The 13,163-nt window shown below is 46.0% G+C and overlaps 1 protein-coding gene across 2 annotated transcripts; it reads right to left on the reverse strand.

The window, feature by feature from the left end:
- Positions 1-426: 426 nt before the first annotated feature.
- On the reverse strand, positions 427-8,802 carry LOC110218592 (syncytin-2-like). 2 transcript variants are annotated; one of them, XM_078148540.1, is made up of 2 exons: positions 8,366-8,802; positions 427-2,715 (listed from the first exon to the last, which is right to left on the reverse strand). In XM_078148540.1, the coding sequence occupies exon 2, from the start codon at positions 1,692-1,694 to the stop codon at positions 906-908; it is 789 nt and encodes a 262-aa protein (XP_078004666.1). In that variant the 5' UTR covers positions 1,695-2,715; positions 8,366-8,802; the 3' UTR covers positions 427-905. The 2 variants fall into 2 exon arrangements, with proteins under 2 accessions (XP_078004666.1, XP_078004667.1); XM_078148541.1 differs by having other exon boundaries at positions 1,905-2,715.
- Between the last annotated feature and the right edge of the window lie 4,361 nt (positions 8,803-13,163).

Consider the following 13,163-nt stretch of genomic DNA (forward strand, 5'->3'; position numbering starts at 1 on the left):
TCTTTCCTATTCCCTTACCCCAGCCATCTCTTATGACAAAGAATTAAAATAAAAAGAGGAAGAAGACTAATTTAGCAAAACTAACTATATCCAAAAAGTTTAACATTATATGTGCTGGTGCACACCCGTAGTCTTTGATCTCTTCAAAGAAAGGAAGTGGGTGTCTTTTCACATCTTTTTGTGGGGTCAAGCTTGGTTATCATGTCAAGCATTCATTTTCAATTTCATTTTTATTCCATCCATTTACATTGTTGTCATCATCACACATCTTATTTTCCTGGTTCGGCTTACTTTGCTTTTAGCATCAGTTCATATAGATCTTCTGATGCATTCATTGCCCCGACCTGCAGGGCCAGTATACGTGGGGGGTCGAGGAGGACCCTGGCTGAAGGGAATGGGTGAAAAGGAGGAGTGAGACCAAAAGGATGGTAGGCAAGGTCTAATTTTATTTTTGAGCGTTACAAGCTTATATAGGGCAAAAGCGGGGAGGGGCAAAAGGGGAAAATGGGCCTCCGGGACTTTCCAGGGGCGGTGTGGCGACATCTTGCGGTTAGCCCTGACAGGAACACGTTATGGTACGGTTTGTCCCGGAACAAGCTGCTTGGGGTGTGGTAATCTCACGGGGTTAGGGGCCCACTACCAGGTGCTGGCCTCCAGCATGTCCCCCATTTTGTATTTAAAATAGCAGGTGAGAGGCCTGTCTTAGGCTATGAGGTCGGCCTCCATGTTCAAAGCGCATTAGTGGCAGTGGTCCCTGTCTTAGGCTAAGCGAGGGGACCCCACGATGTAACCCATCATGGCCTCACTCTATTCCCGTCATGGGGAAACAACTGCAGCCGCGCTGATCTTTTTTTGAAACATGGGACCTCAATATTCCCGTCATGGGCTCTCTCACAGCTGCCAGATCACTTTTTATCCTTAATATTTCTCCACCACCGCGAGCAGCGAGATTCCGGATGCACGAGCTTCGAGAACTGGAGACCCTCTTCCATGGTATCAGTAGGATCTTCTGACGAAGCAAGTTGGTGGTAATGGATATTGACGGTGTTTTTAAGAGAAGCCTCAATCTGCGTCTTAATGAAAGAGGTTAGTCTGGTAAAGGCCCAAGGTCCAAAAGAAAAAAGTAGGAGGAGACCAATTAAAGGTCCAAGAAGAGGGAGGAGGTATGGGAGGACTCCATTCAAGCCACTCCAGAGGGGATTTTCAAAAAGTTTTCTGCGTCTTTCAATCAGATCCTCTTGCAGTTTTTTGATTTTATCCCGCACTATCCCAGATTTATTTGCATAGAAGCAACATTTTTCTTGTAGGGCTAAGCAAATTCCCCCTTGTTCTGCCGTGAGTAAATCTAGGCCCCTCCTATTCTGAAGAACGACTCCCGCCAGGGAGTCAATTTGGTCTTGAAGGTCATTTATCGTCCCCGAGAGGGTTTGCACATCATTAAGAAATTGATGGGATAGTTTTGTATATGAATCAACAGCAACTCCTATGCCGGCAGAGCCGGTAGCGAGTGCCCCTGTAATCCCAAGGCCAACAAGGAGGGGGATAAATGCAACAGCCCTCTTGGGTCTTCCAGTAATATAATCAAAACTGGGCAGTGGGACAGGCTCATCTCCCGGAATGATGTCGATATCAGGGAGGATTGAAATTTGTGTGCAGAGTCCTGTCCAATTCTGGGGGAGAGCAGAGTAGGCCATATTTCCCCCACAGGCGAAAAGTTGTCCCGGCAGGGGACAGAGAGGTTCCTGTGAGGTATAGTTTTTGACTTCAGAGCAATTAGCAAAGGTAGCAAACCAACATCAATATCAGCAGTGGAATTCTGAAATGGGGCTTGGATACAAGGAGAGGGGCGGAGACCAACAGGTTGTACCTTAAAAGGTGGACTAAGTGTGCAATTTGTGGATGTGGAGCCATTTTTGGACATCAAAGCTATGGGCATAGGTGTGCCAAGGGCCATACACAGCCAGCAATCGGCAGCCAAATCAGGGTTAGAGTAATTAAGGGCCTTAAGTGTTGCTTCAAGGATTTCTGAAGTTTGGACATCTAGGTCCGTTCCCCGGGTTTGGGCAGTGCAAGTGGATGGTAATGGATGGGGGGATACATACTCTTAATTATTTCATTTATTCGTTCCCTAACCTCATGTTCCCTAATTTGGTCTGTAGGGCCACCCCCATCAGAGATATGGACAGGTGCATGAAGGGGCCAACAGACATTTTTTCCAATATTTTCTTTACGACAGGAAGCCTGAGCATACTTATTGGTACTTCCACGTAGGCCTTGGCTAGTTATATGCGCCCAGTCCCCTCCTGTGGAGCCACCATATTCTCTTTCCTGTATTGTAGTAAGATAGACTGTTCCTGAGCTGCCACTGCACTGCTGGGTAGAACTATAGCATGTGGAGTGCAAGGCCTCAAGGTAGTTGCAATCACTGGGGCAAGGCCCGGGCTGGCCACCATTCGGAGGGATAACTCGGGGCTTCCTTACGCATTCCCACTTGGGTTTGGAGACGCCCGTGATAGAATGACGGTAGGCGAGGTAGGCTGTCTTTTCCCCGCAGTCCACTTCTTGCGTGTAGGTGGCGGGACGGACAGTGAACGTGCCCCCGCCGCAGTCACAAGGGCTTCCAAAGAGGGCACGGCTGAGCGCTACTGGGTCAGGAGATTGAAAACCACCGTGGCTCCCACGGAACAGGAGGAAAATTACGAGGATCGTCATTTTCTGTAAAACAGAGAAAGAAAACAGAGGTGTCTCAGGGGGGTGTGGTTCCCTGGACGGCATTATGAGTTTCTGGCTTGTCCATCAACCTAATCAGCCTTTCAGGCAACCATCTAGCATTTTGGCACTTTGAGTCATAAATACAAGCATGGCCTTTGCCCCAGATTAACACAGGATCAGGGCCCTGCCATTTGCCAAGCAGGGGATCTTTCCATTTTGCCTGAGCGTAGGTTTGGGCCGTAGTGGAATGCCAAAGGCGGTCTGCGGCACTCTTTGCCGCAGTGTCCAGAGTGAGAAAATTTAAAACAAAAAGAGCGTGATTGAGCAATGTTTTGGCATTGCCAGCTCTGGGATAAAGAACTTCCCTCCCTGATTGTAATTTCAGGATCATGTTTTTCAGTGTCTGATGGGCCCTTTCCACAATTCCTTGCCCTTGAGGATTATAGGGTATACCAGTAACATGCTTAATATGCAACTGTGTACAAAAAGATCTGAAAGAAGAACTGGTATAACCAGGGCCATTATCTGTCTTAAGAATTTTGGGCTGCGGGAGGACCGCCAAGGCACTAAGGAGGTGATTAATGACATGTTTGGTGGCCTCTCCAGGTTGCAGGGTGGCAAAAATGAAGCCACTGAAGGTATCAATGGACACATGAACATATTTAAGCCGACCAAAAGGGGGATAGTGAGTGACATCCATTTGCCAAAGTTCCCCGGGGATAAGACCTCGGGGATTGATGCCATTATGAGGTTCAGGAAGGAGGGTCAGGCAACCAGGGCACTGTTTCACAATCTGTCTGGCTTGTTCCCGGGTTATAGGGAACTTGAGACGAAGCGTATGGGCATTCAGGTGATGCAGCTTGTGGGCTTGTGTGGCAGCCTCAACAGGGGAGGCAGACAGAGCAAGCAGAATGCGACGAGTTACTTGATCAACCTGATCATTCCCTTCAGAAAGAGGACCGGGGAGGTCGGAATGGGCACGAATATGACCAATGAAAAAGGGGTGATCGCGGGAGAGAATTAGAAGCTGAAGAGTGGCAAAAAGAGGAGACGCATTAGTGGAGGGACGGATATACGGGACGGTTTCCAATAGAGGGACTGACTGTGCAATATAGGAACTATCAGTATAAACATTGAGGGGGCCCGAGACAGATTCAAAAACCTTAATGACCGCTGCGAGCTCTACCAGCTGCGCGGAGGTGAAAGGGGTGTCAAAAGAGGTGACCTGTCCATCAACACTAAAGGCTGCCTTCCCTGTGGCGGAGCCATCAGTGAACGCCAAATGGGCGCTCTCTATGGGCTCCGCTTTGGTGATCCTTGGGAAGACCACGGGTGTTTTCTGAAAGAACTGAATGAGCTTATCTGAGGGATAATGATTGTCTATAGCTCCCATATAGGAAATGCAATTAACTGCCCAATCATCATCATTCTGAAGCAGCCATTGAATCTGCGAAGCAGTGTAGGGGCAAACAATATGATCTGGTTCTCGACCAAAAAGTCGAAGGGCTGCCTCTCGGCCGAGGCGCAGGAGCCCTGCCGTTAAATGCGGGTAGGAAGAAAGGATCTTTGTAGGTGTGGCTGGCATATGAATCCAGAATAACGGATGTCCCTGCCATAACAATCCAGTGGGAGAAAAAGTGGTGGAAAAAATTAAGAACCAAAGAGGTTTTTGAGGAGCGTAATAGCCAATATGTTGTTCATGAATGGCTTGCTCAATTAAGGCAAGGGCCTTACGGGCCTCCGGCGTGAGAGAGCGGGGTGAATTTGGATCGGAGTCTCCTTTAAGAATATCAAACAAGGGTCGCAGTTCCCCTGTAGTGATCTTAAGATATGGCCGAAGCCAATTCAATTCTCCCAGTAATTTTTGGAAATCATTAAGGGAGCAAAGGTGACTCACTCGTAGGCGAACCTTCTGGGAGAGAATGCGATTCGTCAAGAGTTCAAATCCCAAGAACAGCTGGGGGGGGCAGGTTTGCACTTTATCAGGGGAAATATTAAGGCCCCGATATTCCAACGCCTTAATGAGCTCCTGTGATACCTGAGTCAATTCCTCATTATTTGGTCCTGCAAGGAGGATATCGTCCATATAATGGATAATATAAAGCTTGGGATACTGCAAGCGGAAAGGATCAATTGTTTGGGCAACATATTTTTGGCACAGCGTAGGGCTATTAGCCATGCCTTGTGGCAAAACTTTCCACTGAAAGCGCGGAGAAGGGCCCACACAATTGGTAATAGGAACACTAAAAGCGAAGCGCTGACAATCGGAAGGGTGGAGGGGAATGGAAAAGAAGCAATCCTTAAGATCAATTGTAATCTTAGAAAAATCTTGCGGTATGGCTACAGGGGAGGGGAGCCCAGGTTGAAGGGCCCCCATAGGAATCATAGTTTTATTGACGGCCCGTAAATCATGTAAGAGTCGCCATTTACCTGATCTTTTTTGGATAACAAAAATGGGCGTGTTCCACGGGGATGTAGATGGTTCTATGTGACCTGCAGCTAGTTGCTCCTGCACTAAAGCAAGCGCTGCCTCCAGTTTTTTCTTGGGTAAGGGCCACTGGTCTACCCAGACGGGTAGGTCATTTCTCCACGAGATCCTATCTGCCTGGAGTGCAGGAGGACCCGTGGCCCTCACGAAAAATGGTTCTGATTATCTGGGCTCTCACAACCAAGGCCTGCTCGTCCTTTTCTCCCTTCAGCAACAATGGGGGACAGTTGCCCTTGACCTTTCTTGCCTAATCCTTGCCCTGGGAGAAATCCCTGGGAGAGCATTTGACGGGTCACAACGGTATTTGGGCTGCACATAATTACCCCCATCTGTGAAAGAATGTCCCTTCCCCATAAGTTGACAGGTAAGCCGGGGATCACAAAAGGCCGAACAGTCCCTTTATTTCCTTCTTTGTCTTGCCAAGGCAGCCATTGAGAGCTCTGTAGGGTATTGTGGGATTGACCTATGCCCTGCAAGTGTGTCATGGATGGTTGAAGGGGCCACGAAGATGGCCAACTGTCTTTTGAGATAACAGTCGAGTCAGCTCCTGAATCTAATATTCCTTCAAAAAGCCTGCCTTGAATAAAAAGCGTAAGCATGGGGCGGTCTTGGGAAATGGCCTGGACCCAATAGATGTCTGAGGAACCAGGCTTGGAGTGGCCTCTAACAGTGGCGAGAGCAGGGTATGGAGTCTGTAGGGGGAGCGGGAGAGCCTGCGCAAGGCGTTGTCCCTGACGGACAGTGAGGGGCCCTTTCAGGGTTGAGGCAAGTATCTGAATTTCCCCCGTGTAATCACTATCCACAATGGAGGGGTGAATCATGAGGCCATTAATAGTAGCGGAGGCGCGACCAAGGATGAAAAAATAGAAGTCAGGGGGCGGGGGGCCAAAGATGCCTGTAGGAATAATATGGACGCCACCCTCGGGAGTCAATACTGAGGTGGAGGCGGCACACAAGTCCACCCCTGCGCTTCCTGCAGTGGCTCTGAAGAGTGGGATGTGGAGTGGGGTGTGGACTGGCTGATCCCCGAGGCCCGAACAAAGGGGTCGACTGGGGGGCCCGGGGCTGGCCCCTCCGACCGTTTCCCTGTAAAGGGTGGCCATGAACGTCTGTAGTTGAGCGGCAGGTATTTGCCCAGTGTTTCCCTTTCCTACACCGAGGGCAGAGGGTGGAGGGTTGGGAAGCCTTATTGCTGATTGGAGCGGAGGGAGTGTCAGGGGCACTAGGGCACTGTCGGGCAAAATGGCCAGGTTGACCACACCGGAAGCATGCCTTTTGGGAGTCCCCGGTTTGGAGAGCTGCCCCTATGGCCAGATGTACGGCCTGGGACATTTTGGTAGTGAAGGGATCTACATCTCTGCACATACGTATCATTTCCTCTAATGTTTTATCTCTCCACTTCCCGCGTAAGGCAGACCGACAGGCATTGTTAGCATTTTCATATGCTAAGCGTCTCACAAGCTGATCATTAGACGCTTCTTGCCCTAAGGTTCGTTCAGTTGCTTCCAAGAGCCTACTAACATACTCAGAGAAATCTTCCTGAGTTCCTTGTACGATCTTATTAAGCGGAGCAAGGGGGGATCCAGAAGTGGGCAAGGCACGCCAAGCCGCGAATGCAGCATTGGCGGTTTGCGCCAAGAGGCCTATTGGGAGGCAGCGTTGTTTGGCCTCCTCTGCGTATTTCCCTTGACCACTCAACTTCTCATAAGTCCACTTTAAAGCGGGGGAGCCAGGGGATTTTTGGTTGGCTGTAGCCATGGATTGGCAGCGGTCGAAGAAATCTGCTTTCCATGTCAAGAACTGCCCCCTTGAAAGGACTGCCTGTACTACACGAAGCCATTCTGCCGGCAAGAGATATCCTCCGCGGGACATAGATTCAAGAGCTGAGAGGGTGAACGGGGCGTTAGGACCATAGGACTTGACGGCGGCGTTAAGATCCTTAATCCCTTTGAACTGCAATCTCCTATATTCTAACCGCTGTCCTTCCTTTTTTCCAATTGCCCATTCCTCTTCTTCTATTTTTCCTATCCTGTCCCTCCCCCTCTCCCTCGTCCTCTTCCCCTTCTTCCTCACTTTCTTCATCTCCCTCCCCTTCACTGGCAGAAACTTCCTTGGGGTCGTTGTGTGAGGAGTCAGGCTGACGAGACCGGGTCATAACAGGGAATATCATGGGCTGTGCCTTGTTAGATTTTCTATCTCTAGCACTGGCTCTGATCTTTTTCAGGGGTTTCTGATGTAACTGCGACCTATTGGGGGAAAAAATGACAGAATTCTGGAGGGAGTGTTGCAGGGAACTCAGTTCCGAAGAGAGTTGTGCATATTGCTTTTGTAGATCTAAGACTTCTCGGAGCTCCTTAACTTGAGTGGAGAGTTGACTTCTGGCGGATGTGAGGGCTGAGGAAGTGGGAATGGGGGGCAAAAGCGCAGGAGCGCAAGTCTGGGACATGTAGGGAGGGGGTAGGTACTGGGGAGTTATGGGCCAGTCCGGGTTATTATATCGGGCGGCTTCTTCCTCCAGTTCCGCCTCGTCCCCGGGATCTAGAGTATCAGGGTCAGGATCTCCTAAAGGAGGAGTTTTGTGTTTTGCAATTATAGGCAGTGTTAAAGGTTCAGTAGCCGGGACCGTTTCCACAGGGAGGGGAGGATAAAGAGGCTTTGGAGGTTCCGGCGGAATGGTAATGACCACGGAGGGGGGGTCTAGGGGGACTTTTTCCCACTGATTCTAATGACTTTGTAGAGGCGGTTCGTGATAAAGGGCGCTGTAGCGATTTAACAGAAGCTGCCCGCGACAAGGGGCGTAAACAAAACTCTGCCACCGAAAGGAGTTGGCGCTTGCCTGGGTCCCCAGGGGCAGATTCCACTATGTCTCTGATGATACCCCAGTAAGAAAAAGCCGAGGGAGGGACCGCCTCTGGCCCTTCAGTTTGCAACTTTCTATTGAGGTCTCTCCCGACCTTCTGCCACTTTCCCGGATGAATATCTGGGCCGGTAACCATAAACCAAGGGCAGACCTCATCTACAAAAAGAAAGAATTTCAAAAGGTCCTTTTTCTTAACTTTAACTCCTCTCTCCTTAAGGGCATGCTTAAGGTCTTGGGATAAAGACCTGCTCCTTAGAAAGGTTGGAACCCATGATTAGAATGAGGCGGACGAAAACTCAACTTACCAAAACGCAGGGGCTCTTCATGAGCGATGAGAAGGAGGGGGTCGCGACGAATCGTTTCTCAATGCTGGTCCGCCTGGCAGAAGTCCGAACCTCGAGCCCCACGTTGGGCGCCACTTGCCCCGACCTGCAGGGCCAGTATACGTGGGGGGTCGAGGAGGACCCTGGCTGAAGGGAATGGGTGAAAAGGAGGAGTGAGACCAAAAGGATGGTAGGCAAGGTCTAATTTTATTTTTGAGCGTTACAAGCTTATATAGGGCAAAAGCGGGGAGGGGCAAAAGGGGAAAATGGGCCTCCGGGACTTTCCAGGGGCGGTGTGGCGACATCTTGCGGTTAGCCCTGACAGGAACACGTTATGGTACGGTTTGTCCCGGAACAAGCTGCTTGGGGTGTGGTAATCTCACGGGGTTAGGGGCCCACTACCAGGTGCTGGCCTCCAGCAATTCATGGTATTCCATTATGTTTGTTACCACAGTTTTCTTAGAGATTCCCCTGTCAGTGAACATCTTCTTAATTTCCAGTTCTTTGTTATCATAAAAAGTGCTGTTACAAATATTTTGACATGTTTGGGTCTTTTATTTTTTTTACCTCCTTGGGGCATGTATCTAGCAATTGAAGCTCTAGTCACAGGACACAGACATTTCAGTGACTTTCTTTGTGTAATTCCAAATTGTTTTCCCGAATGGTTAGACTAGTCCTCAAGGAGCTTACCTTCTACCAAGGAAGACAATGTGTACATTCTTAAGAATATATGGGATATATAGTAAATGAATACCAGGTACTCTTAGGAGGGAGAGAAAAAGTATCTGAGGAGAATCAGGAAAGACTTTCACATAGAAGGTAATACTTGAATTGAATCTTAAAGGAAACCAGGAGTTCCAAGAGGCAGAGGGGAGGGGGGAAGGCATGGAGGACAGGTAATACAAAGGTATGGAGACTGGAGACAGAGGAAAACAAGTGGGATAGTATGGCTGGATGTGTGGAAGGGAATAATATGTAAGAAGACTAGAAAGGGTAGGAAGGGGCTAGATGTGAAGCATTTTAAAATGATGGTGGTGTTTGTACTTGGTCCTAAAGATAATATGGATCAATCAGAATTTACTGAGTGTGTATAAGTGAGCAGGGGATGGGGTTTGCCATGCTCATACCTAGCTGTTAGGAAAATCATTTTGGCAGCGTTGTGGAAGATGGATTGGAGAGGGAAGAGAAGAGGTATGGAGACCAATTAGGAAGCTGTTGCAGTAATTCAGGTGAGAGGTGATGGTACGAACTAGAGTGGTGGCTGTGGGAATGGAGAGGAGGGGACATATAAAAGAAATGACATAGAAATGGCAAGTTTTAACAACATATTAGGTATGTGAGGTGATTGTCAGTGAGGAGCTGAGTGAGGTTGGCATTAACCTTGTGAACCTAGAAACATGGAAGTGCCCTTGATAGTAATAGAGAAGTTTGAAGGAATTTTCTGGTTTCTGTCAATATGGGGGTTGCCTCTTTGGAAACCACATGAATTAGAATTCCCAAATTCAGCTTTTAGAAAGAGAAGGGGGGTGGGGATTCCTGGGCAGTGTGTTCCTGGGTTGCAGCAAAATTCAGCCTTCTGAGGGAGGAGGGGTGGTGGAAAGATGGGGATAGCCAATGGTAAGGCAAGAGGACAGGAGAGAGAGTGCCACATTTGAGGAATAATTTATAAGCTGACTTGGCTGGAACACAGAATATATGAAGAGGAGAAATATAAATAGGTCTGGAACAAAAAGTTGTAGCCAGAGTTTATATATAATCCCAGAGGCAAAAGGGAGCCATTGAATATTCTTCAGCAGAAAAGTGATGTAGCCAGACCTCTGTTCTCTATACCTAGTTTACCTGAGGAAAGAATTATACTGTCATTAATATTCTGACACTTTCCTTTCCTTTTCCTCTTTCCTTATCCTTTTACTCCATGGCAGTTGTCCCAGAGGGAAAACAAAGAGAGAAAGATATTAATCACGTGACGATAGTATTTCAGAGTCAGAACCCAGGAGTCCTCATGTTTTTTGGACTTTCTTCTCCCCCATCCATATAAGCCTCATTGTGTTTCTTGACATTTTCTGCTGAGAATGTGAGAATCTGCCTACTATAGAATATTATGGTTATAATAATCATCTCACTCTCTGACTATGCCAGTCCTTTGCCAAATATCTCACTACTTATGTCTTCAATATGGTGAGGCAGGTGACAGATCTCTAGTCTTTCCCTTTGGTCAAATATAGTGACTCCTTCCACTTTCCTCAGATAATGATTTTTTTCCCCCAATTTTCACTGATGCTTATTTTTATTATGTTGTAGTGATTTCTGCTGTTGAACTTTCCCTTGTAACAAGGTAAAATAGTTAAACAAACCTGCCAACAAAGCACCAAATCTAAGAAGGCACGCCATATTCCTCATCCATGGTTCCCCACCTCTCTCTTGAGAGGAAGGATCCTTTATTCTCTGGAACCAAGATTGCTCACTTAAATTAATCTTTCAATGTTTGTTTTTACTTGCATTATTTTACTTCATTTTTACATAGTTTTCTTGCCTCTGTTTTTTTTTGTAGTACATCTGTTCATCTTCCCATGTTTCTCTGAATTCCTCATATTTGTGGTTTCTTACATGGTCATAATATCTAATTATATTCATATATCATACATAGTTCATTCATTTCACAATTGACAGAAACTATCTTTGTTTCCAGTTTTTTGCTATTATAAAAGGACTATTGGTGACTATTCTGATGTGTAGATGATCTTTCTGTCAATTACCTTCTTGGGATATTTGCCCAAAGCAGTCAGATATAAACAGTTTAGTAATCTTTCTTATGTAATTCCAAATTGTTTTCTAGAATAGTAACACTAACTGAAAATTCCATCAACAGAATATTTGTAATAATAATGACAGGCGTCCTTATATAGCTCTTTAAGATCTGCAAAGTTAAAAAAAAAGATCTGCAAAGGGCTTTAGAAGCATTGTTTCATTTTAATCTTGTGATAATCCTGGTGGGGTTGGAGTTGGGTCATGAGCCATCTTCCTGAGCCTCAGATACTTACAAGCTGTGTAATCTTGGACAAGTCACTTAACCCTATTTGCCTCAGTTTCCTCATCTGTAAAATGAGCTGGAGAGGGAAATTGCATAACCACTCCAGCATCTTTGCCAAGAAAACTTCAAACAGGGTCACAAAGAGTTGGACATGACTAAAAACAACTGAACAACAACAAATAATCCTGGGAAGTAGATGCTATCATTATGCCTACTTTACAGGTGAGGTCACTGAAGCTCGCAGTGATTAAGAGGCTTATTTACCCAGGTTCACATAATTAATACAATACGTTTCTGAGGCAAAATTCAAACCCAGTTTCTCCTGGTTCCCAAATCTACCTATCCTCTGATTCAACATACTGCTCCAATTTTCCCAAGCCCTTTCCAACATTAACCATTTCTTTATTTTATCATATTTCCAAATTGGATAGGTGTGATATGAAACCTCAGAGTTGTAATTTGCATTTCTATTATTTGTTATTTGATGCACTTTTTGTCTGGTTGCTAATTATTTACACTGAAATCAAAACACCTTGGTTCAAATCCCACCTTTGACACTCACTGCCTGCGTGACTGTAGGCAAGTCATTTAATCTTTCTGGACCTCAGTTTCCTCATGTGTAAAACTGGTGAGATGGCCTGGGAAGTCCCTTCCAGATCTAAAACCAATGTTTTTGACCATCTGAAAAAGGAGTTCTTAATTTGGGGTCCATTAATTTGTTTTAAAAAATTGTACAGAAATGCATTCCAATATAATTTGTTTCCTCTATAATCCCTATGCATTTTATTTGAAATATTAAAAACTATTTTTTTGAGAATAATCCTTCTTTTGACTGCCAAAGGGGTCCATAACATACAAAAAGATTAAGAACTTTTCTAAAAACTGTATTTTTCAATCCTTTGACCTCTTCTCTATGACAATGACTTCATCTGAACATGTGTATAGGCATGACCAATCATTGCTTTATTTACTGGTGTATTTAAAACATTCTTCAAGGTTTCCAAGTGAAGAGAATATTTAAAATTATTTTCTGGGTTCATAAACAAAGGTGCTTTGCTCCCTGTTCTCACTCTCCCCATGCCTCACTTCCCAGGTCCATTTGATGATTTATTGAATTTCCAAACCTGAATTTACCTGCGTGTCGTCCTGGAAATTGGGAGTGGGACCAGCAAGGCCAGTTACTGAGCCCAAATTTCTGGGTCTCCAAAACATGGAGTTTTATTTCAGCACATTCCAACAGTACCCTTTCTCCTAGGAGCTAAGCCAGAAGATGGCATTGTTGTTCCCGTCTTTGTCTTTGTCTATATCTCCACTAGAACAAGTCATTAAAAGAAGAACTGCAGTTGAAAGTCCATTAGCATCCCTCAGCCTAACAGGAAATGAATATGCTTTTGCATCTGAAGTCAAGGACGATTCCATTACTGTCTGCAGACCGACAATATCCTAGAGTAAAGATTTTAAATTTTTATTGTTGGCACAATAATGTGAGAAGCTCTCATTTCAATGGAGGCTCTTATGCCCCAGAGTAGAGTGCTCAGAAGCATCAACGATTGAAGGAGCAGTGCATGCGGTGAAGGGTGACCAATGTTTTCATTTCAGTGCAGGCAAAGAATCAGATAGAGAGGGAAGCCACTGGGTATCGTATTGATAGATGCAGAAATGGATTATCTTTTGTTTTCTTATGTGCTTTCAGAAGTCTAGTAAATTCTAATAAAAATTTCTTTGAGATCCCTGATATTTTTCTTGTCT

The sequence above is a fragment of the Phascolarctos cinereus genome, unplaced genomic scaffold (genome assembly GCF_003287225.1).
Source record: "Phascolarctos cinereus isolate Bilbo 61053 unplaced genomic scaffold, phaCin_HiC Scaffold_9;HRSCAF=440, whole genome shotgun sequence".
In the NCBI taxonomy this organism is placed as follows: Eukaryota; Metazoa; Chordata; class Mammalia; order Diprotodontia; family Phascolarctidae; genus Phascolarctos; species Phascolarctos cinereus.